Here is a 26,764-nt window from a genome sequence, read left to right on the forward strand (position 1 = left end):
AATTATAAAAATTAATTTAAAAGGGGACAAAATGTAAAAAACTTATCGTGCATTTTTAAAAATCTATGAAAAATTTTAAAAGACATGTCAAAATCTAAACTTAGAAGGGAGCTGCCTCCCTTGCCCTCAGTTATCGTCTCTACATGGATGACATCTTTTGACGTTTTATTATTTATTATATTATTAACCAACTATTTGGAAACTCACGCAGCATTAGAGGTGTCATGTGTTATAGTTTTATTAACTTTTAATAAAAAATGATTAATTCTTTTAAAATGTTTTAGCTTAAAAATCGGTTTAAAACTTAACTATATAAATGTGACAAGTGGATTTTATTATTTAATCTCTCTCATAATTTTACACTTTAAAATTTCACATGTCACCACCTTATGAATTAAGAGAATTCTAGACTAATGAATTAAAAGGGTTAATCACTCTTTATTTTTAATTAATAAAAAAATAGCGAAGTGTGTACTACAAACAAAACATTATATTTGATGCTTTCATTTGCTGTCCCCCCACCGTTGTATAATAACAACCAATAAGCTTTAAGAAACTAAGCCAGTAAGCCGGCTTAAAGCTCTACTTAAAAAATTGCTCTACATGTAAAAGAATCGTTTTATGTCTACACACCCTTTTGGATAATCTAATTTATATATAATAAATTTGGTTGACAACATTAATATTTAGATTTCTTTTGCTTTACTATAGGAAAAAGCTTCAAAGGTTTAGAAAACAAGCTTTAAGTTGACATTAAAAAAATGTTTACACGTGTGAACTTGTTTTAATTAAAGTTTTTGGAAGAAGAAAAATAAGCTTAGTTGTTATATAAGTATCGCTAGCAGTAGAAATACTTCATTCATTTCTCTATACTACAATATAGCAATAGAACTAATATTTGTTGATCATGATCCTTTGAAGCTTTTTCAAATCTCAAAGTTTTATAATGTGCTTGCTTTTAGTATTTTTTCTTTTTTATATATACATTATCTATTTAGTGCTTAGTTCAAAGTGAGAAATGGGAAAGGGAATGCAATGAAATACTAGGAAATACTAACATTGTATTGATACTGCTTGATTGACATAAAAAAATTATTATCATTCCCATTGATATTGTTTGGTTCTAATAAAATACAATACAATAAAATATAAGCTTATTTTTCTTAACTCCTTAACAAAACACATATTCATAACATTTATACGAGTAGTATACATATAATTATAATTTATATTTATACAAGTAATATACATATTTTTACCAACAATTTCAGTTTCAGCCTAAAGAATATTGCATTTTTTTCCAATTCCAGTTTGAAAATCATCAATCAATTATATATAAAAAGTTTATATATAAGAACAAGTACAATATATGTAAAATATACAGAAAGTATGTAAACATAAAATATATATATATATATATGTATATTATTGTAACCGTGATTATAGTGGAAAATCAAATTCACTGTATGTAAAATATAAAATATTTATAAAAAAAGTAGTTAACCAAGCTTTTTAAAGCCCCCTTGCAATCTAAAACTATATTGAAAAAATGCCATATAGAATTTTATCCTATGTGTCAACTCCATATTTTTTTCAAAAATAAACTATATATTTAGAAAAAAAATGAACTTATATATATATATTAATTAATAAATAAATAAATAAATATATTGTAGAAATCTAAGATTTTCTCATTAGATAAAATGATATCTTCTCTTTAACTAAAAAATCACGTCTATACCTAATGATATTTCATTATCTTTTTTATTTAACATTACATAAAGTTCTTTTCCTTTTTTTCTTATGATGATTATATGGAAGTTTTCAAAACTATATGAATATACAAAAATAAAACAAATAAATAAAACAAATTAAGTGTAAAAAATAGATTTAATTAGTTAAAAGATAACATCGAAACTCATAAATCTTAACATTATATTAACTACACCTTGAATATATGTTTCAAATTTTAAATTTTTGTTTTAATAAATAATATCCGCTTTTAAGTATAAAAACTACCTTGGTGTATACCTTCTTCTTTGTCAATAGCCGGTAAGTACAAATAAGATGAGTTTTATGGTAAACGTACAACTAATCAATACACTTTAACAAAAACCCTTAGGGTTTCATTTAGCAAAACCAAAAAAAAAATTGAGTCATATAAATTCAAGTAATTGTAAATCACCCGGAGTCCGAAACCTACCCCACCTTTAAACCAAATTCTACATCCTAATTTTCTTTTTCTTCCTCTTTTGGAACAGCACGTTCTACCTCTTCTGGATTAGTCAATTAGATTAAACAAAAATTAAAACACCATAGTGTTGATAATCCATTTCTAAAAATCGCAGCAACACCTTCAAATGAATATAACTGTTTTACTTTTTGGATGTTAAGAAGAACATTCAACACATAAGGCATAGTCAAATTATCCTCTTTGATTTATATATCCAGCCAATTGTAATTTTTCATGTGACTTTTAACTTTTTTGGAGAGAATTGTAGTGGAATTGTCACTTTACATTAAGGATCAAATTGTATGTCTTTGAGTTCTGTTGTAACAAGACGACTACATGATACATGTTCTAGATGTAGATCATTTATTGGTAACAAAAGACAAATTACTAGAATTACTAGAAGAAAAACATATTACTAAATTCTTAATGATAATTTAAAGTATAGCTTAATAGCTTAAATCCTTCTATCTCTTTAAGGTCATATTTTGTCAAGCTTTTGGTTGAATCTATTTCTGTTCAACCATATGTTTATATGTTACTAAACTATTTATATAGTTCACATCACGTAATTCTAATGAAATATGTTCGCTATCGTTTCTTCATATATAAAATGTATTATATAGTTTTTTATACAGCTCGCGCATCGCGCGGGTCAAAAACCTAGTATAATATATATGTTTTAAGAATCAAGAAAGAAGAGACAACTATAACGTACCTTAATGTTGATATGTAGTTTTATATGTATATAATAATATATCATGGTAGTTCGTGTCTTATTTTGTTGATGAGGAAGCAAAAAAGAGAAAGAGTGATAACATAAAAGAAGAGAAGAGACCGTTGAGGCGTGGATCAGTAGATGATTATTGGGGTAGGAAAAAGTAGGTATTGATAATCATTCCCTCTAAATTACTCTATAATGGGCCATTACTCATTTTTAAGATTGATTAACCTCTTTTTATCTAACCAAGCATTGTTATTGATTACCTTACTCATTCCTCACCCCCAAATACATATAACCAGACACTCCCTTAGTTTTGAAATTTGGAATCAACTTAACTTGTTTATTAAATTTGTTTAGAACTATTTTTGGATATATTTATTTCAGTAGTCCGAAAAAGATCTCAACGAATATCAGGAAACAAAGGAGTGGTGGTAGTTTTGTAAACAAGGTCACTAGGTCAGTCACGTTGTAATATGAAAGCCAAAGTGTGGCTGTGGTTTCCACATATTATATCTTTACTTATGTATTAATTTAGTACCAAATAATTGATCATCTAATAAAATATGCACTTAAATAATAGATTATTAAAGTCTTAGAAAGTATTTGGTACAGTGAAATGAAAAAAAATAAAGATATAGAGAAAATTTTTATTCGTTTAATTGCACCAAGAAATTAAATTGAGAATGAAAAAATGGAATAATTTTCATTCACCCTATTCTTTACAAATGGTAGAAAATGAGTGAGAATGAATTATTATTATTTTAAGATTGTTATATGTGTTAATTTTAATTATTAATTAACATCTTCTATGCTTTTTATATTTATTCTTTGTTTAAATAATTTAAATTTTTTTTAAGACGGTGGTGGTGTGTTGGATTATGATATTTGTATGTGGATAAGTCAAAGCCGTGGAAATTATATACTGCTGTGTAGACAGTCTATTGTTTTATTTTTTTCTTTGGATCTAAGATAAATCTAAGTATTCTATTACTTTAACTGTCCACATCCCTTGACTTTCCTCTATTGACCCCTGAAAATATCATGTATCCACAATGTCGACGCCGACTCCTTCGGAGTTCGGACTGTATCATTATTACTACAATTAAAATATGCATAAAAGATATGATTTTTATTATTGTATAATCATAATATAAAATAATTTGATTTGATGTGTACTTGTTAAAAAAAAATATAAAAAAAATAAAAATTGATTTGATGTGTGTATATTACCATACCTTAAAAGGGACGAAATTCGCCCCTTTTGACTTGAAAATTCGCCCCTTCTGCTAGTAACAGTCAACCTTTATTCAACGTCATTAATTAATTTTGACTTTTACCTTGGGCAGAAGGGGCGAAATATCTTGAGCAGAAGGGATGAAATTCGCCCCTTTTGAGTATATATTTAAATTCCTAATCCAAACATGCTAGAGGTGCGCAAAAACCGATCCGAAAAACCAAAAACAGAAATAAAGATAAAACCGAACCAAGAAACCGAAAACCAAATAAAGGATTGGTTTGGTTTTGGTCTTCTAGAAACCGAAAGGATCGGTTCGGGTTTCGGTTTCATATATAAAACCGAAACGAACGGAAATCATATATGACTTAACTTATTATATATTTAGTACATGGTCTTATGGTTCATTCAAACATTAAAGAAGAAGATGTGGAAGTATCAATATACTCACTCATGATATACCCATACGGAGCTTTAGCTCCGTAACCGAAGCAGAATACGAAGTCATCTTCGTACAGGTAAAAACACTTATACCCATAACGGAGCTCGATCTCCGCTTAACATGACTACCCCGGAGCCCCAAAGGTAACGAATACCCAGCTCCGAGGAGATATACAAGAAAGATCGGATAAAGATCTTTCCCATGATAATCTTATTAAACATATATCGAAGCTCCGATATACTCGGACACAATTTGGTAACAAGATTACCACAAATCTCCTCAAGAAGGAAACAAGATATTCACAAAGGAGGAAAAGATTTACCCTAATTCTCTTACCATCCTCTCCAAGTAATTTACCTTCTATATAAATAGAGGATGAAGCCTCACGGCAAAAATATAATCAACAATACATTCGATATACAAAACCCTACAAATCATTCATAGTTTATTCGACCTTCGTATAAATCCTAAACAAAACCCACAAACCCTAAGTCGAACATAACGACTTAGGACCAATAAATCATTGGCGTAAAGCGGTCTTCGACCCTCTAACCGTAAGGGAATCGCCGATAAACACCAACAACCACACTCACACATCTGGTTGGACCATAGTGCGATTATTTGATCAAACACTCATTATGTTTGAAAACGAGAACATGATTATAATAACCTTATTCATGCAATCTTCTTTCACTGTTGTTAATATCTTTGAAAGTATATTCTGGTTGTTTAGATTAACGTAGCCATTATGGTTCTTTTATCATCAATACTCTTATTTATACTATCTCCGATTTGAAAAACCAAAAACTGAATCAACAGATTAGTTTGTTTTGGTCTTCTAGAAACCAAATGGATCGGTTCGGCTTCAATTTCATATATAAAAACCAATGGTAAAAACCAAACCGACTTAACTAATACTATGTCCTTACGTGTTCTTCTTCAGCCGGAGATGAACGTCTAGCAAACGCATGACCATTCACATCATCTGTGTCATAATTATGTCTTTGAATAATGACCATGCAACTTGAAAGGACAATTACATTTTTTCAATAAAACTTTTTTTGATGCTCGTCCTCCTCTTACGGTATACTCTACCACCATCACACATGAATAATACCATAGATATATCATCGGCTGCTTTTTTGTTTGATCTACCCTTGACTAGGAAATAAAACAACATTTTATATAGTTATGAGGTATGACACTATTACACAAATGTAAATAGGACACCCTAAATAAAATCCGTTATTCTTATTGACTGGAACATATTAAGGCCACCTAAATAGAACCCCCCAAATGGAGCCCGCTATCCTTATTAATTAGGTCATATTAAGGCCACCTAAATAGAACACCCTAAATAGAACCCGTTTTTCTTATTAACCGGGACATATTAAAGGCACCTAAACAATAACCCTAAATAAAACCTGCTTTTTTCAACACCGGTCATATTAAAAACACTTTTAGGAATCCTAATGAAACCCCAAGTTAAATAGAATTTGATTTTTGGTGTAAGACCATGGCCAACGTCCCAACCTAATTCTTCTTAAATTTTTTTAAACATTGATCTCCCTCCCTCAAATTAGATTTTCTCAAAATCAAAATCATGCCCTAAAAAAAATCAAAATCATACAGACTAGCTATCTCTATCTTCCTTGACTCCTTTTAACCCCATTGAATTAAAAGGTCTCGTTGAGCGTTCTCTCACAATCATGTATGTCTTTTTATCTTTTTCAAATTAGCCTCCACTAATTATTAGGGCTGATATTGTCAGATAAAAAAGACGAATCTGTGAATGTCTTTCGTCCTTTCTGCCCTTACATTGTCGGATAAAAGTGACATACAGGTATTAGGGGTATGAGAAAAATTGTTGAAATTGTGTGAAATTTCGTTGACCCGACTAACCATATGTCTTTGGATCTTTGAGCCTGTAGGGTCATACACAATTGAACATATATAATATTTAACCATAAAGCTACAAAATGATATTTGATCATTTACGCATTTAATTAAATAGTTTTAATTAATTTATACGTTTACAAATTAACGCGAGTTAATTGAGGATAAACGGATAAAACGACAACTGTTATTTATAGTACTCGATTAAAGTTAGTTTTAATTGATTGATAAATAACTTATTATTTAAATGAGTTTAATTAATTAATTGAGTTAACAGGTTGGATAATTAATAAATGTCCATATTTAATTAATAGTTAATTAATTAAATAAGGAAAGTCCGGTCCGACCCACATATCCCCATGGGGCGGTTCTAGATCAATCCTAGGAGGGGGAGGATGGAATTTGCAAGGGATTTTTAGGGTTTTTGGTTTCATAATTTGATTAGAATACTTCCCTATAAATACCTTAAGAAATCCCTAATTAATTCATTTATTCATAAATCCCTAACACACACATAAAGGTGAAAATCTCATTTCTCCCTTTTGTGTGTGTCAAACAAAACATCCCAAAATAAGAAGAAACCCCAAAATTGTTTTACCTATAGGGGTTCGAATTCCACTAGGTGGAATTGTAAGGGTTTCGTATGTTGCGGTCGTAAGCTTCAAGGTGTCTAGCAGATCCTTCGTTAAGACATTGTTCGTGTATGCACTTACGGAGGGTTCTACACTTGGAATCTCGTTTCCGAAATCTTCCACATCACGAAGGATCTTGTCTACCGCAACGAGGTCAGTTTTGTATTTATTAAGTCACTTATATTGCATTGCATGGTGATCTTGGTCCGAGATATTAGAACTATTAAATGTCTCTTAAGATATTACCACACGTTTTTAATAGCTGCTAACAGTTTATTAACACGCTTCCGCTTAGCAATTTGATTTGTATTTTAAAATTTGTTTTAAAACTGGGTCGTTACCCGACCCCATTTATGTTACCCGGTTAATGAAATCCCAACAACAGTGTGGGGTCAGATGGGGCAAATTTCGCCCCTTTTGCTTATAAATTCGCCCCTTCTGCTCAAAATTTTTCCCATTCTGCTCTGACATATCAGGTTGAAGTGACGTAAAGTTGACAACATTAAAATAAAAAATGTCAGGTCAGATGGGGCGAAATTCGCCCCTTCTGAGGGGTGTCAATAGATAAAAAAAGTGTGTCAATAGGAAGCCCCAACTTAAATTAATGTTATATCATGGGATGGTGTTTATATTGAACCAACCGAAACTATATAAATGTAAACATGATTAAAATAGAATCAACCAATCAAATACGAGTAAATAATAACCCACATACTACATTTTCTTTCTAAAAGTTATCAGTTATTTTTTTTAAGACTGCATAAAATAAATAGTTTGTTCTCCATGTGTTAAATAAGTATATGGTTTTTAAGACGCACTCAACACATTTACATGTGACATTTGTTATTCACTTTATTTATAAATTATTTGTAAATTAATTAATTTACAAATATGAATAAATGTAAACATGATTAAAATAGAATCAAGTAATCAATCAATCAAATAAATAATAACCCACGTCCTACATTTTTTTTCTAAAAAATTATCAGTTATTTTTTTAAAAGACAGTAGAAATTATGGTTTGCCCTCCATGTGTTAAATAAGTATAACGTTTTTAAAACCCACTCAACACATTTGCATGTGACATTTGTTATTCACTTTATTCGTAAATTATTTGTAAATTAATTAATTTGCAGTGGTTTGTTCTTCATGTGTTAGATGGGTATAACATTTTTAAATCCCACTAACCACATTTGCATGTGATATTTCTTTCTTTTTTTGAAAGGTTAATTTCGCTTGAAACTTCGTGTTACGATTCGACAACGAGAGGTCTAACATACGTTGTCTTAACTGGGTACGCACTAGAGAGCTCCCTCGAAGTAGAATTCTTATTTCAAATACCCAATGAGGGAAAACTCCATACTAATTCGCCCGAAAACACGATGATTTATAGAGGTAAACCCTAAGTCAAACTCTCATAGAAGGACTACCTATATCTCAAAGTAGACTGAATAAGGATTCGAACCGAAGACCTATAGGTCACCAACGGAACTCCAAACCATTACACCAACTCATTATCGATCATGTGATATTTGTTATTTACTTTTTTGTAAATTATTTGTAAATTAATTAATCTGCAAATACCTTCATCATAGAAACTATATATCTAGAATAATAGTGAACGCTAACTATTGTAAGATTTTTCATTTTTTTTTCTTTTAGTCTATTTGCACATTTCTGTACGTCTTAGCTAGAAACTGTATTCTGGTTCATATATGCATAATAGTTTTGTTCTTCAATACTTGTAGGGCCGGTCTACAACGGGGCAAAGTGGGCGACGGGCCGAGGCCCGGTTTTTTAGGGGGCCCGATTATTTTTATATTATATATATAATTAAAATTTATACCGGCTTTATAAATAAATAAAAAACTACGCAGTCAACTCAATTCGACAATTCTCAAGCAGTCAAATGGTGCTTTGTGCCCCTGTCAAAGTGATCACATCATCTGATCATCACACAAATTGTCTTTTGTCCCTACTTTGTTTTTAAGTTGCAAGTAATATTTGTATTTTATGGAGATAATAATTAATTAACCTTATTAATGTTTAACTTTATTAATTATTTAATATTTTATAAGAAAAAGGTTTAATATTTTATACAATTAGCCTATGGGCCTTTTTTGATGCTCGACCAATACCTATGAATCTTCAGTGACGGTATCAATACTCATTCACTAAAAATAATTATAGATAGTTTAAATTTACTACATCAGAAATCTGTTTAGAAGTTTGGGAGAATTTTGGTGAATATATAGATATTGTGACTATATATGTTTAACAAAAGTAAATAAGAATATTCTGGAATAAATTGCAATACCGGCCATTTCATAATTTTTCTTTACGTTACATTTAAATATATTAGTCTTTTCGAAAATGTATGTGATTTTAATAATTTCACATGTAAAACATTGGGTTAATAACTGAAAGTCCCTTTCCATATTGTGGTATAGAATTAGACAAGAGTACAAGACAAACAAATGAAAGCAAAAGGTTTTATTTGTTATTTGTTGGCACTTGGCAGCATATGTTCCATTATTAAAATTAAAATGTTTTTATGTATATAGGCATCAAAATAAAAGTAGCATATCATAAGAATAACGGCTTATAATAAATAATATATAATTTTTATTTAGTAGACATTTTAATCTACTCCTACTTTTAAATTTCACGCATACCAAGATAAAATATGTGGGAAATGGGACTCGAACCCAGATGGATCCCCCCAAGGTCAAAGATCTTACTAATGAGCCAACAACCCCATTGGCAAATAATATATACTTTTATATAGTTTAATCTCTTTTGGTTTATGATTATAATAATATGTTAAACCAATAATTGTAATCAATTAATAAGTTAGTTACATGCAATGAATTGCAATAGAGAAATGATATTCCTAAAACAAATTTTAGCCATATACAACAATACCTGCATCATGCAGTTGTGTTCTGTGCATAAAAATTTATACAATCTTTTATTATTACTCATTGCAATACAGTCCATAATATGACCTTTTATACAATAAAAAATATGAACTTTTAGAGAATCACACCATTTTTAGTGTGTATAAATTTTTACATATTTTTTGTTAAACATAACTTTAGACACACATAAAAGTGTGAATAAATTAAAAATTTGTTTATCAAAAATGTGGATAATTGTATTATTATTTGTAGTGTATCGGTTATATACTTACATGGCACGTGAGGTGTATATATGTGCTTATAATTAAACTCGAATGTCGCAAAGCATTATGGCAAAGAAGAATGTGCACACTTATTAGGCAAAACTTTTCTCATATTTATTCATTAACCTATCATTGATAAAAACATGAACCAAATCAATATTACCATTAGTAATCTCACAATCGACACCTTATAAGTTTATTGTAATTAAAAGTTCATAATTTTTATGACGTAATTTTGGAACGTTTGCTATCTTCGTCATCACTATTTTTGCTTCATCATTACTATATTTATGATTTTATCATTTGTCTTTTGTAAGTTTTAGGTAGTCGAGGAACACCTTCAAGGCTTACGATGACGATTATAGTTAATGATTGTAAGACCCAAACTCTTTTAATCGAAAACCGTAAAAAAAAATTTTTTTACAATGGATCCTCACTGTGACGCAGTGGGGTTAACACTTCCCACTGCAGCGCAGTGGAAAGTTGCGTCCCAGATCGACCAAAAGTCCCCACTGCAGCATAGTGAGAGAAATCTGCACAACACTTTTCTTCCAAAATCAGATTTCAACATATTCCTCAATTCTACATACATCAATACAACCTTTCATTTTTCAACCAAACATTTGACATCAAAATTTCTACTCATACACATCTTTGTTACCAAAATCATTGTATGACCCACTAATGGGTTAACCAAGTTACAACGAAATGAGTCGCTTACCCGAATCATTAATCTACTACTTATTTACATAACCATATATAATTCAAAGAACCCAAAAGCTGGACATTTACAAAATTTTTATACCAAATTGACTTGTTTATCAAAAAAGTAAGTATCAAGAACCAACATGGTTAAGAAGGGATCATCTATCACAATTATCCAAGATGCCTACCTTTTGAGAGCTAAACCTTCAACTCTAACTTCTTTCAATCACCTCCTTGCTTTTGCTACTACCATTTCCTATAAAATTAAAACAACTAAAATATAAGCGATTGTTTAGTGAATACATATATGTATGATCAATATAGCTATATCATTTTAAATGCATATAAACAACTTGAGCCATTCATTCAACAACCAAGACAACAACAAACAATTCATGATCCTGTATATTCTACTTGGCCAAGGATATATGTTAGTAGGTATCTCATCATCTACTAGTCTAACACAAAATCAATATATGCTAGTAGGTATCTCATCAATAACTAGACACTCAATATATGCTAGTAGGTACATCATCATCTACTAGTCTTATACAAAATCAATACACAATTGGGTCATAGGAATTTACCCACCTATGTCCTCCATATAACAACACTATGAACATATAAATATGCACACACCTTGATTTTAGTTATTAGGCTCTACTTGGTTACTATGCATAATATGGCTACTAGACTTAACAAGATGCTCTTCACCGCCTACACAATATATAATGTATAGCTATGAGTTCTATAAACTCATTTAATTCGCAATCATCTAACTAAATTCACCATGACCTCAATCACTATGGTGTTTGGCTACACAAGATCTTTCATCATAAGTTCCACAATAAATTTCATAATTTAATTTTAGCCAAACACCAAAAATACATAGCTTATCACTATGAAGTCTTACCATAAAGACTTTATTTTCATTACCCCCAAATTCTTCCTTTTTAAATTTTCATTAGGGTTCATCAAAATCCCCTCCCCTAGCCACATTTTCTTTTAAATTTTTGTTGGTATAATACCTACTATCCATTAAAGTTCCAACTAAACAATCCTCTTATTTCAAAACAAAATACTAGGAAATTAATTTAATGTTAAAACTATAAAAAAAAAAAAAGTTAATTTTCTATTACCTTAAAATATTGGGGTGTTATAATGATTAACTATAAATTGCATTTACTTTATAAGTTTGCTATAAATGTTTAGCTAAGGCGTCGAATTTCTTCTTTATAAAATCAATTTATCCTACTCCTATATATATTTACTTCAAAATTTATGATCAATAAGGCCTAATCAACTTACTATTGTTTGCAGATTAGCTAGTGTGGAAGCATGAGAGGTTTTTATTCACACGAAGATGTATATGGCTGGATCTTAAGGGTTTTTTTTTACCATAGACATCAATGCTATAAGTTTCCAAAATGTTGTCTATGAGTTTGCGACCCTAAGGGTTTGGCAAATGAAGCTAGCTCAACTGGCAGATGCATCCCTGGTTTTTTCCTCAGGTCTTAGGTTCAGCTCTTAGGAGTGACAAGTCTGTGGACTTTTCCTTGACTCACCTGTAACGACTTATGGTCTAAATCTCGTAATCTAGAGTACGTACAGGGCTTCACCATTATATGGTAAGGTATTCCCTGATATCGAATATTGAATAAATGTTCAAAAATAATTTGACTTTTATGTTTGGTAAAAATTCTGACGTATCAAGTTTATATGTACAAAAAAGCAATGCAACAAATGTATGTTTGTATAATTTTTAGTAAAAAATTAAACAAACAACTTGTCAGACAACTATAAACAAAATTAAAATTAAAATTGACAGATAAGAAGCTACTCAATGCTAGAGACTGATCCCTCAAGTACTAGTCCCTGTCAACGCCACATCAGCAAAAAACACTCCAATGACTAATCTCCCAAAAACATACCTAATGCACTCATCACTCAAGTACTAGTCTTTGACCTACCAATTATTTAATTCTACCATTTTATCTAAACTTTACACTTTTAACCCTTTAAAATAATAAAAATAATAATAATAATAATAATAATAATAATAATAATAATAATAAATCATGATAAATAATAATAATAATAATAGGAAAAATGATCCGTACTGTAGAATTTACCTAAGCTTATCAATTGTCACTTTAAAAAAAGTTACAAATTAAACCTTTAAATTTGATAAACATACATAGCCCCCCTGAATTTACATAATCCCCCTACTTTACCTAAGATAAATACTGCATGTTTTACCTAACTTTTCCCCATAATAATAATAACAATAACAAAAGAGCAAAAAAACAAAAGCCTAGGGTAAAATTTGAAAATTAATAAAAATATTACTTAAAAGACAAAAAAAATATAAGTCCCCTGTTCATCTTCTTCCTTGAACTTCCTGCTGCTCCATTTGTCGGATCCCACTTTCTGTTGTTCATTTCCTGCTACTCCAGTTTTCTTTACAAGTTAAACACAAACACATATATCTATCTGTATCTGTATCTATATATATATATATATGAGAAAGAAAAAAAAAAGAAAACGCAAAACAACTCATCCCTGCCGGAACGAATGTGATGAACGAGCCAGGCACGAGTCCCACCCAATGGTGTGGACTCGTCCCTCTACACCAGACGAGTCCAAGAACAAATGCATTGGGCACCCTCTAAATATATATATATATATATATATGTGAGAAAATAGAGTATGTGGCTGTTAGACACCCAAGCTTGGGTGTAAAACCCCTCACGTACTAACTTTTTAATATATCTATAAATGCTTGACCCCATGCTTTTTATGGATTAAAAAAACAAGATATGAGGGGTTCTACACCCAAACTTGAGTGTCTAACAGCCACATTTATCCTAACATATATATATATATATATATATATACACACATTTGTTATGTTTAATAGCTGATTATTAGTTCGAGAAAGGTGAAATACTTATTTTTAGATCAATGCAACTAGGAAATTTCCGGCCCCGCAACATTAATTGTCATGTTAAAACGATTGTGTTATTTAGTATACATGCGTTGAATTAACAAACATTCTGTCATGGATAGGTTTGTTTAAAGTTTATCATATCAAATATATATTTAATATATTTATTTAAAGGCAAAATACGATAGTTTCCGTCTACGCGTTGCGCGGTTTTAATTAGTACGATTACTTTTTGTTATTGATGATTAATGTTTCTAAAAACTTTGACATATAAAATATATATTTATTCAAAGACAATACCACAAAAAAATTAACAAAAGTTTTTAATATATTGTTTTGGAAACCTGAAAACGATTATGTTTTGTTATTGATGAGGTGCCGCTATATATGTTTGTTAAAATCTTTGACATATGAAATGATATTTATTCAAATGCAATACCTCAAAAAAAGTAGTTTTGATATACTATTTGAAAACCCAAAAGAATAAATATATATAAGAAACCACGAAATAACCCGTAAAATTAAACCTGAAAGGGATTCAATGTGGTAAAATCTGAATATAGTTACAAAAAAAAAATAAACTTTTTCAATATAATTATTTGAAAACCCAAAAGGAAAAACATTTAGAAAAAATCAAGAAGTAACCCGTATTAGAAACCTTGAACCGAATGCGATTTGACAAAATCCGAAAAATGGTGTAGGTTAGAACATGGACGAATAGTAACTCGCCATGCAAGCGAGTTACTATTCACAACATATTCACTAATTATTGTATACAATTATAGGTAGTACTCAGACCCGTCCAATGGATGAGTAGTTTTAAAATATATTAATCAAAGCTAATATAATTCGAGAAACCATCAATATGACCAATATCACAACTTAATCAATACGAAAGCTAAAGAAGAAACATATGAAAATTAACTCCATATAAATATTGATTCCAGTTTACCTTTTTTTTTTCAAATTTAGTTAAATAAAAAATTTGCAACAAAGTATAATAACTTGAAAAATATATATCAATTGATCAACAAAGACCATCTCGAACGTTTTGATTTTTTTTTTGTTTCATTCTGAAACAGTCAATACATGCACAACACGGAGTGGTAGATGATGGTTAATATGTGTTGTATTAAGATCTTCAAGATGAACTACTGTGTCTTATTTTTTGTTATCGAAGAAGAAGCCATAACGAACCTATAATGAAAAACAAAATGAATTAAAAGACATAACAATAACAATAACATAAGAATTAAATGTTAAATAATAATAATAATAACTAAATATGAACAAAGTATATAAATAAAAAACCTTTTTGTTAATCGATCGTAGGTTTTTTTTTGCCATAGTTTTTTTTTTTCTTTTTTGAGAATATGTGAGGGTTTTTTTCTAAGTTGTATATATAGATAAATAATTTTTAGGAGAATTTTAAGGATAATTTTTTTTTAATTAATAATAAGGTCGGCCATTTAATAATTAAATAAAATATTACAAAATAAAAGATTAATGAGAAGAGATGATTAGGCTCAAAGAGGATGATTAAGGGTGACAAATGTACCTCCAATCTGCTATTTTAGTTATATTATAGATAGATATCTTTTTCCCCCTAACTAATATATGCTCGCATGCCAGTACACTTAAAATGTAATTAGTTTACTAAATACTTTATTGAAATGTTTAAGAAACATTTTGCATCTTATTAATTGTACTTTTAGAGCATAATTTTAAACAACCAAAATATATATAATCAGCCGACTCATACCCTTCTTCTACTAGAAGTGTAAGTGTGTTACATATATGCTTACAAAGTTAAAATGGATTATGACGTTGACACGCCACTTTTCTAAGAAAAAAATGAAGAAAAAGGAAACATTAAACTAAAGTCCAAGAAACCGTGTGAACGCAGTACAGCTCACCACCTCACTCTCTCAATAACCACGTGCGCTTATCTCTTCAGGAGATTCTTTCTCTCTCTATATTCAAATGCGTGTCCCAACAGTGTCCAGCTGGCATCCACGTCAACACTCTTTCCATATAAATACTTTGACTTCCTTCATTTTCAATTCAAACTCCACCAAAACATTTTATACGACTTTCTCTCTAACAAAAAAAACATGCAAAGGATGCTGATGATCAATAGACCAAAACAAGAAACTACAACAACAAACATCATTAACAACCATCAAAAACAACCGATGTTGCCGTGGCGACGACTAACGAACGACGAAGAAGCCTCGGTCATGGTCAACGCTCTGAAAAGTGTCATCCTAGGAAGTCCAGAAAATGTTTTTAATGAACAATATCATCATTCAAGGATGACGTCATCTCCATTCGAGTACTCGGGATTTCCTGTTCCAAGTACTACTACTACTACTACTAATTCTTCGTCTGGTTCTGGAGTTGGTGTTGTTGCTGATTGTCCTGTTTGCAAAATAAAAGGATGTCTTGGATGCAACTATTTCGCGGATGATATGAATTTAAATTTAAATTCAAATAATGGCAGGAAAGCTTTATTGGGCTCAGGTGGCCCAATAAAGAAAAAGAAAAAAAATTATAGAGGAGTGAGACAAAGACCATGGGGAAAATGGGCCGCGGAAATAAGAGATCCAAGAAAAGCTGCCCGAGTATGGTTAGGGACGTTTGAGACGGCCGAGGCGGCTGCTAGAGCGTACGATAAAGCCGCTATCGAGTTTAGAGGACCAAGAGCGAAGCTCAACTTTGCGTTTACGGATTACTTGAGTACGACGTCAACGTCGGTGGAAGGTGATGGTGATCAGAAAGTGGTGCCACGGAAGGAAAATGTGGTTACTAGAAAGAAGGTTGAAAAGAAGAAGGCGGCGGATGTCATGGAGAGTGATTTCTTGGAAGGGATAGGGGAACAAGATATACAAGAATGGATGAATATTATGATGGATTTTAATGGTGATTCTTCTGATTCTACTTTTAGTGGAAATGTTCATAGTGTTTGAGTGAATTTATATAATGCAACGTAGCTAGCTAGTGTGATAATATGTAGGTAATTTTGTATGTTTCAAAAACATATATACATTATTAATGAAATTTCTCCCACTTTTACGAATGGAGATTGAAATTAAACTTAGATTTTTCATTTTTATTTAAAAATAATATATTATAAATAACGATCAAATAGCAAGGTGCATGCTAACAAAACTCAAGAGTACACCTACACCGATATCAAGACATAAAACCAATTACACAATCTGTTGTAAGTTGTACGATTTAATTTGTAATTTGGAAATGTGGAAATTTTCAAGTTCTATTACTTGCCGCCATCATGCTATCTATCTTTAGTGAATATGGATAGTAAATAGAGTATACACGTAGTAGTTCCAATCCACAAAAATATATAAGCATGTTTTTAACAAGAAGAGATATTATCTAAAGTATAGTGATGAAAAGGAGAATATATAAGTGCAACGTAAACGAGTACAATCAACAATCAAAACAAAGTAAATTTATATCCATTATGATAATGCATCTATCACTAACTTAAAAAAGTTCGAATAATAATAATTGAATAGTAGGAACGATATACCATGGTTTTCACATGCATAAAATGCAATTTGAGATGTTACAAATTAAGAGGTGTTTAGAATTAAATAGATTTTGCATTTTTACAATTGCGTTTTAAACAATTAAGTTCTTTTTCTCTATAAATTTAAATGCAGCACTAAAGAATATTTTATTTTATATTTTTATTTTTTTTGTTAATTGTGTTTTCGAACACATTAGTTAAATGATCTCTAAAACTTAATATATACTATTCTATAAAACAAATTATCTCCTCCCTCTTTAGGTTATTAAGATCTTGAAATGACCATATTACTCAGCTTCTTTATTTATTAATTTAAATATTTTCACCTATTTACCTATAATACTCTTAATAAAATAAACTACCATATTGATAATCCTCTAACCTTTAAAGAACCATATGAAACCCTCTTACATCACTTAATTTACATTTACCACCATGGCACCATCACCGTCACAGCCGCACATCGTTGCCCACTGTTGCCGTCATCACACCTTTTTCGCTACCACCATTACCGTCACATCTCGCGAGCATCTGTCTAGTCTAATAAAATAAATCAACATTTTCTCTTAAACTTTCAGCCTTTAAAAAACAAAAATATCCCTCTCTTTTATTCATTAATTTAAACATCTCTACCTAATATACCAATAATACCTTTAACTAAAAAATTTACAATATAGATCTCTCAACCCTTTAAATAACTACACTATCACCTTTAACATCAATTACTTTTATATTCACCACCATCGCCGCCCCCCTGCCGACCTACCACTGTCACCACTCACCACCACCATCTCCGCCACCTGTCGACGCCACCGTATTGTACGGACATAAGTCTAGTATTGACAAATACCTCTTAATACAATATTATCAAAAAAATTTAACATGAGGTTTATCTAATTTGGCATGTGGTACATTTAAATTAAAACATGTGTTTCTATTAAAGAAACATAGTTGTACGATCCAATAGGACTCCATTCATGTCAATTTCAGATTTTGTTCTATTATTAGTAGGCTGATGGGGCCAAACTGATCAAATCTCAACTATCCCTTTTCACTATTGTTTATAGGTAATCATATTTCGTTGTTTTATGGTGTAAACCATAGCATCCAATATTCCAATCCAACAGAATATTAGAATATCTAGCTAGATATTAAATTTTTGTGAACTGAACAAAAAACAGGCCAAAATACAGCATCCATAGATTATATATGAGGAATGGAATAAAAAGGTACAAAGACAGACCTTTAGCATAATTGGCAATGTCCAATTTTGGTTTTCCCTTTCAAACATCTTTCATTTCGTACTTTAAAATCTCCTTTAAATGGCACTGTATAGTCGTATATGGACTCGTTCATGTAACGAAATTGCTCACATATCCGAGTGCACGTGCACCTCCCGAATGTATAACGACATGCGTGCTTGAGTGTTTCGTTTGGACTTTTAAAATTAAATGCAAGAGCAGCAATATATATGCTTAATTGATGGTTTCAGACGCAAATAAATAAATAAAAAAAAAACGAGAATGGTACCCGCACAATGCGGCAACAGTAGTGGAAAAGATGGTCTGTTAGAGATTTTGGGTGGTTACATAAAGAAAAAAAACAAAAAAGTCCAAGGACAAATCTGGTAATTCAAAAACAGAATTACCTAATATAGAATATGTCATTTTTTTTATAAGGTATTATAGATAGTCACAAAGTATCAGATTGATTAGGAATTTAGATATATTGGATTTTATCATTAGTTAATCTTCTTTTTCACTTCCAGAATGCGGAAAGTTATGAGAGTTACAATAGTTGTGTGCTATATATATATTTTGTTAATTAATACTTTGCTCACAAATACACTAGTTAATTAACTTTTATCTAATAATTTTGGGAAATAAGCATGTTTTTCACAAGCATAAATTAGGGAGTATATACTACAAACAATATTGCATTTGTTCACACTTTTAGGTAGGCGTGAATAAATTAAAAATTTTGTCATACTTTTTAGTGTGTAGAAATATATTGAATTAAAAGTGTATGGAAAATTTTACACACTAAAAAGTGTGTAGATTTAAAAGTTCACGCTTTTTAGTGTGTAAAAATTTCCACACACTTTTAATTCAATATATTTTTACACACTAAAAAGCGTGACAAAAATTTTAATTTGTTCACACTCACCTAAAAATGTGAACAAATGCAATATGATTTATAGTGATAGATAGAGTGATACAAAGTGGGAAAAAAAAGAGAGATATCTTAATAAACTACTATGTTAACACAACAATTATATGTATAACGAGGTCTAATGTAGTAAAATCTGAATATATAGTGGTAAAAAAAAAGTTTTCAATTTAATTATTTGAAAACCCAAAAAAAGTTAAAATATGCAAGAAACCAAGAAGTAACCCACAGCTGAAAACCTGAGCGGGATGTGATTTGGCAAAATTCGAATAGTGATATGCGGTGTGAAATGGTTGTGAATAATAACTCGCTCATAATGTTATCTTACTGTATTTGCGTTGAAATTTTAATCGCCTAGTTAACAATCGTTCTTTTATGGATAGATTTATTACATGTAAGAAACCAAGAAGTAACCCACAATTTAATACCCAAACGGGATTCAATGTGGTAACATCCGAATAGTGATACAAAAATAGAATAGAAGTTTTCCATATAATTATTTGGAAACCCGAACGCGAAGTGATTTGGCAAAATTCGAATAGTGATACTGGGTGTGAAATAAACAGATAGTAACTCGCCACGCGAGAGTTACTATTCACAACCATTTTTCTTAATATAATGTATAATATAATATAATTTGCTAGTAAAAAACTAATAATATGATAAACTAATCAAAACTTATGATATATAGAGATATGTTATTAGATTATTATCTCGTGTAATATGCGAATATATATATAGGGAAAAAAGAATATAAGGTTGTCCGACACCTAAGCTTAGGTGTGGAACCCCTCACATACTAATATTTTATTATTTCTTGTTTAATGAATAAATGCATGGGCCCCCATGATTTTTATAGATTATAAAACAATATGTGAGTGCTCCACACCTAAGCTTAGATACCCGACAACCTTATATTCACATCCCCATATATATATATATATATATATATATATTAAAACGACAGAAATATATTAATATGTAAAGGCAACTAGCAAGACGCTAGTTACACAAAAGTACAGATACAACACTACTAGAAAACTGACTTTCAGCGATGAAATTATAAACTTACAACATGTACAAAGACTAGAACCCTGCAAAGATTACAAAAGAGCTGAGATGAAAAAACTCATTGCCTTTACGTAAGACATGAGAGAAATCCCTATCAATAGAGACCGAGCCACCGGTTTTCACTATGTGATGCTTTTGGTATGATCCCATAAGGAAAACAACATCATGCTAACATCTAGAGTACAAGCCAGTAAGCCACAAGCAACATCCAAATCAAAACCACGTAGCAAATTGTGTGGCAAACTAAGATAGGGAAGAAATCAAGTGTTCTTCAATGGGTTCGCGGTCCAGTCGTTCTAACGGTAATGTCTCTTCCTGTCATGATTGGAAATCCAAAGAAAAGAGAGAGAAATGATGGAGTTAAAATAAATATATATAATTAAAAACATGTTAAATTTTTATAATATCGTAATTTAACAACATAAATAAAAGATGTTGAAAATGGTGATGTACTGATGTGTCATTTTTACAACTTTTTATAGTATTTTTTTATTATTCTACGCACCATATACATATTGATTATACTTTTTATATAATTATATCATAATATACAAACGATGTAAAACTGAATACTTATAAACAACATTTATTACGTTATATTATATAAAAAAAACTCTATATAAAGGACAAGGATGTAGTCAGCTAAAACCATCGGCAAATTCGGCAAATCGGCAAAACTATAGCACGTGAATCGGCAAGTTTCGGCAAGCACAATCGGCAAGTTTGGCAAGCAAGATCGGCTAGTTTTGGCTGATGCATATGAACGTTGGAAGCGTATGAAAGTGGCTGTTTTTTTTTTGTTTTTTGTGGAGTGAACGTTGGGAGCGTCTGTAATGTTTTTTTTTTTTTTTCCCTTTTCAACTTCTATATATACATACACATATTTATCACATATTTACTATCTCAAATAACAAACATCTATACTATCATCAAACACCAAACTGTCAAATTTCATAAGGCAAAATGTTTGACGATGAAGTACCCGTGTATATAATTCCTGAATTCTTGTCGTCGTCGTCATCTAGATATCGATGTTTAGTGATCTTGTTTTTTTATTTTCAAGTATTTGTGTGTTTTATGTTTTCAATAAATGTAATGTTTTAATTAGTTGTATTGTGGTTTCTAAGTTTAATAAATGTAATGTTTTAAATAAAGGTTTGTTTTGTAAAATTTTTTCAATTGACAAATTGGCAAAAATTGGCACTATAGCATGCACTTTGGCAATATTTGGCTAAAATTGGCTTGGACACGTGGCGGCTCCTTATTGGTTGATTCTTTGCCAAATTGCCACAACTTTGACACTACATCCTTACCCCTAAGAGCATTATTTTATAACAGCGTACCACATAAACTAAAAGGAAAAGTTATACATAAAAAAAAAAAAAAGTGACTTTGAAAAAGATAATTTAAAATTTATGAATTATTTTGTATAATTATATTATTAAAGTAATTAATATATATAATTATAAAATGTGAGAATTACTTTTCATAGTTAACAATATCATTTATTAAATTAAAATTAAATATTAAAAAGTTAAAAAGATATATGACATTATTATTTTGATCTAATTACTATAAAATAAAATTTAACACTGCCTCGTGTAGTTAAATTAAAAGAGTGAATTATTATGGTTTTCAACTTAAATTTCATAAGCATAAAATACACTTTTACATTTACAGTATATGCTCAAACATGAGTGAGTACATGGCTCATGATTGTGGTGCATTTAGATTTGAAACGGTCTCTGTTAAGTAAACTACAAAGTAGTCGACAAGGACCCCGATGTCAATTAGGCCAATGGGCCACATATCTCAATTGGCTTTTCACTTTTCCTTATAATAATTCTCCCATTGGTAATAGAGAAATGATAAACTGAACTTAAAAAAACGCTTAATTATCAACTTAATGTATCACATGATTGACATATAAGTTATGATTTTTTAAGCTGATGTTAATAATGATTCTATTAATAATTTTTTTTTATTTTGCATTTATAAAATGTTATACCCATCTTTCAATGGTGATAAACATTTCTTTGTTAAAACCCCTAAGGTTTTTTTTAATAACTTTTGATTATATTTTTAAACCTTATAAAACAAGGGGAAATGTTAGGTAAAACATGCAATACCTATCTTAGGTAAAGCAGGGCTGGATATGTAAAATTCAGGGAGAGATTATGTAAAATTCAAGGGGTATGTATGTTTATCAAATTCAAAGGTTTAATTTATAACTTTTTTTTAAAGTAACAGTACCTAAGCTTAGGTAAAGTCTGCAATACGAATCATTTTCCCAAAGGACTTTATTTTTCCTTTAAGCTTTAAGCCATTAAAAAGTCAAAAATACCCCCAATTTTATTAAAATGTTGAAAAATCATTATAGTTGTTGTAAGCAAGACTCGAACAAAGGATATATGACATTAGAACAACCATCTTACCACTAACTATTGTTGGTTTGTTAAATTTCTTTCCATTAAATATATAGCCTTACTTCCTTTGAATATAATTAAAAACATTCACCTAAACCATAATGAAATTATTTACAATATATATTCTTCAACTCTTAAAATAACTACATTACCCTTTTACATCAATAACTTTTACATTAACAACCACACCACTGCAGACAACGCCGTTACCATCACCCGTTTTCGCTGCCTCATTGCACAGGTATCATTTCAGATTTCTACTAATCTCAACAAGTTCCTTTAACATAACCAGATCTAAAATTTTTGCTGAAGAGATCAAGATATCTTATCATCATGTCACCGGGAGGTAGTTTATCGTTATCATAATAATGATCTAAACTTAATTATGATTTTTTTCGGAACCCAACATATAATTTTGCAAGTTAATTACATACAATGAACTTGATAAAGTTAATTTTCACATAATAAGAAAAGTATACCAGTTACATATATCCCAAATATTTAACCCTATATTATATTATATAAAAAAATCTAGAATATGAAACTAATCTTTATATATAATAAAGAAAGATTGTATTTTAAAAGTATTTTTAAAAAGATTATAATGTGTCAAGATCACACAATTTTTAAAACATTGTTTCTTTCATTTATGATGTCATACCTGGAAAGAAAAAAAAACTCACTAAATGCTTATTTAAAATTCCTAATCTTTTATTTCAAACAAAGAAATTTTTAATTTTTTTATATATAATATTATGGAATAGCTTTTTATACTTTGTTAACGCAATAAATACTTTTATGTATCATTGTGTTCGATTCACTATCTTTATATCAAAGTTATAATATATTGATAACAAAATTTACATACATTCTTTTACATTTTTTTGGTTTTAAAATTTTAATTACAATGCTCAGGTTGAACCCAGATTGCTTAGCTAGTTAAATACACATGAATAATCTTCACCAGCTAAATACTTTTTCATAACAATTAATTATTTTGGATTAATGACATAATAAAAGAATATAATCATTAATGGTATCACCTGATTATATTTCAAAACCATATGAAAATATTTCTTAACCTAATATTTTAAGAAACCTATTTTTTTTAACCACATCGAACTTGAACTTATAGCCTTCACATATCCAAATCAGTGGACGATTCACCATTACTACCTAAACCGATAGTCATTGAACACAAGCTAATAACTTGGCTTGAAATATAGAGAAATGATTCCTTAAAAATAAAGAAAATGACATAATTTGAGGATGCTACATTATCCACATAATTGTGCACCATTTTTCACGTGCGTTTATTGTATTCAACATGTTTTTATTTAGGGGTTTGCTAAATACAGCCCTAAGTATTTAAGGTGCATAAATTATTTATATATATATACCATAAAATTTAAGGGGTGAGTTTTTAATATGAAAAGTACAAGTTTTTATACACGTTAAATACAACCTTATTTATTAAAGTAATTATATGTCATTTTGTAGGAGACGAGTTGGTGCCCGAACGGCGGTATATATTCATGAAACTTTCACTTTACTTTTACTTTACTCTACATGCGGAGATGTCGGTTTCTAAATAAAATATATAGGTTTTGCAACTGCCTTAATAGCGCAGTGGCATCCCTGTGTTGTAATGAAGGTTTGGGCCTGAGAGACCAGGGTTCGAATCCGAGCAATCAAAGGTTTTTCCTCAATTTACCGTCGTGCCTTCTGTAGCGGTTAAATTAGTGTGGTTTTCCCTCCCCTGTGGTTCCCTGACTCGTGGATCGGTCGCTAGTGACTGCCTGCCCAATTGGATGTAACGGCTAGCCGTCCCGTGACATGAATATTCAAATATATATATATATATATATATATAGGTTTTTTTTACCTAAATAAAAATATATTTAGGTTTTTTTTATCGTATTAATTTTTAAAAACAACAGTATTAAAAACATAATATTAATTAATAATAATAATAATAATAATAATAATAATAATAAAAACATCTTTTGGATTTCTAATAAAGTAAAAACATTAATAATAATAATAATAATAATAATAATAATAATAATAATAATAATAATAATAATACATGATGGCATGATGGCATGGTTTCATAAATCATGAATTTTAGTAAAAAAAAAATGCTTAATGTGTAAAAAAAAAAGAAAAAGAAAAAGAAAAAGTAAGCCTAAACATGTGTTTAATAATGAATGATTGATACATGGCACCAAAAAAAAAAATATAAAGATTAAAAAAATTATGTAAATATATTTTTAGGTATATTTTTAGAAACCAACATCCGCATATTTTGTTAAGTTTAAAATAAAAAGTAAATGTGTAATTCATGTTTTTTTCTTTAGGTCGTTTCAGTCTCTAATAAGGAATAATTGACGCATTATTAAATCAATGATAAAAATTAAAAAATAAATAAATATATAATTCATATTTAAATATTAATAATTAAATGAATTTTTTTTCCGAACATTCAGTCGGCATACGATATCAGGGAAACCTCACCGTATAATGGTGAAGCCTTGCATTTACCTTAGACAATGAGATGTTGACTATGGGTCATTACAAGTATTCAGAAGGATTAACCCCAAGATTTTGCCATCTTTAAGGATCGAACTCAAGACCTTGGGTAAAATCAGGAATATCTCTGACCAGTTAGACTGACCTTAATAGCCTAATAGGCATACATTTAAACTATTTTTTAAGGCTATTTATTACTGAATCTTTAGTGAATGATGTATTTGTTCACTTAATGGGTGGATTAGGAATTTGGTATGGGCTATATACATTGTGCTGTAGCTGGATATGGGCCAACTATACGAAGATCCAACATATTGTATTTTTTTAATGAGTTTAGAGGAGTTAATTGTTATATATTGAGGAGCTAAATGTTAAATGTTTTTTTTATACTGGGATGACCATTATCAAGTAAAATTAATGCTTTGGCATCCAAAATCGCGGTCTAGTTGTATTATGTCAAGTCTGTATATACGAGAGATGAGAATATAAGGCTGTTAGGTATTTAAGTTGGGTGAAAAATCTCTCACATATATTTTTTAAAATCATAAAAATCATGGGGCCCATACATTTGTTCAAAATATTAAAAAATTAATATGTGAGAGGTTTTTCATCCAAGTTGAGTGCATAACAGCCTCATACTCACATATTGTTTTTTTAATCCATAAAAATCAAGGAGGTCATGTGTTTTAATTAAAATTCAACAAATATTAAAAAATTAGTATGTAAAAGATTTCACACCTAAACTTAAGTAGTTAGGTGCCAGACAGTCTTATATTCACTTTTCTCATACATATATTATAAAACCCGCAACAAAGTGCGGACTGTGGATAGATATATGCAACAAAGTGCGGACTGTGGATAGATATATTTTTGTACCAAGTCATTGCCCCACGGGTTGATCTTTTCTAGACACTTTTTTTTTCTTTTTTTTTTTTAAAATTACATACATGAAAACAAGAAAAAGAAGAACAAATCATTGATGTCGAACAACATTAAATGCGTCCCACCCGAAACAA

General features: G+C 29.9%; 1 protein-coding gene across 1 annotated transcript; it reads left to right on the forward strand.

Annotated features, from left to right (window-relative positions):
• Positions 1-16,077: 16,077 nt before the first annotated feature.
• On the forward strand, positions 16,078-17,090 carry LOC122601978 (ethylene-responsive transcription factor ERF109-like). Its single transcript, XM_043774710.1, has one exon. It carries the CDS (start codon positions 16,109-16,111, stop codon positions 16,961-16,963), a length of 855 nt encoding a protein of 284 aa, XP_043630645.1. The 5' UTR covers positions 16,078-16,108; the 3' UTR covers positions 16,964-17,090.
• Positions 17,091-26,764: the final 9,674 nt, after the last annotated feature.

This window comes from Erigeron canadensis, chromosome 5, assembly GCF_010389155.1.
Source record: "Erigeron canadensis isolate Cc75 chromosome 5, C_canadensis_v1, whole genome shotgun sequence".
NCBI classification, from domain to species: Eukaryota; Viridiplantae; Streptophyta; class Magnoliopsida; order Asterales; family Asteraceae; genus Erigeron; species Erigeron canadensis.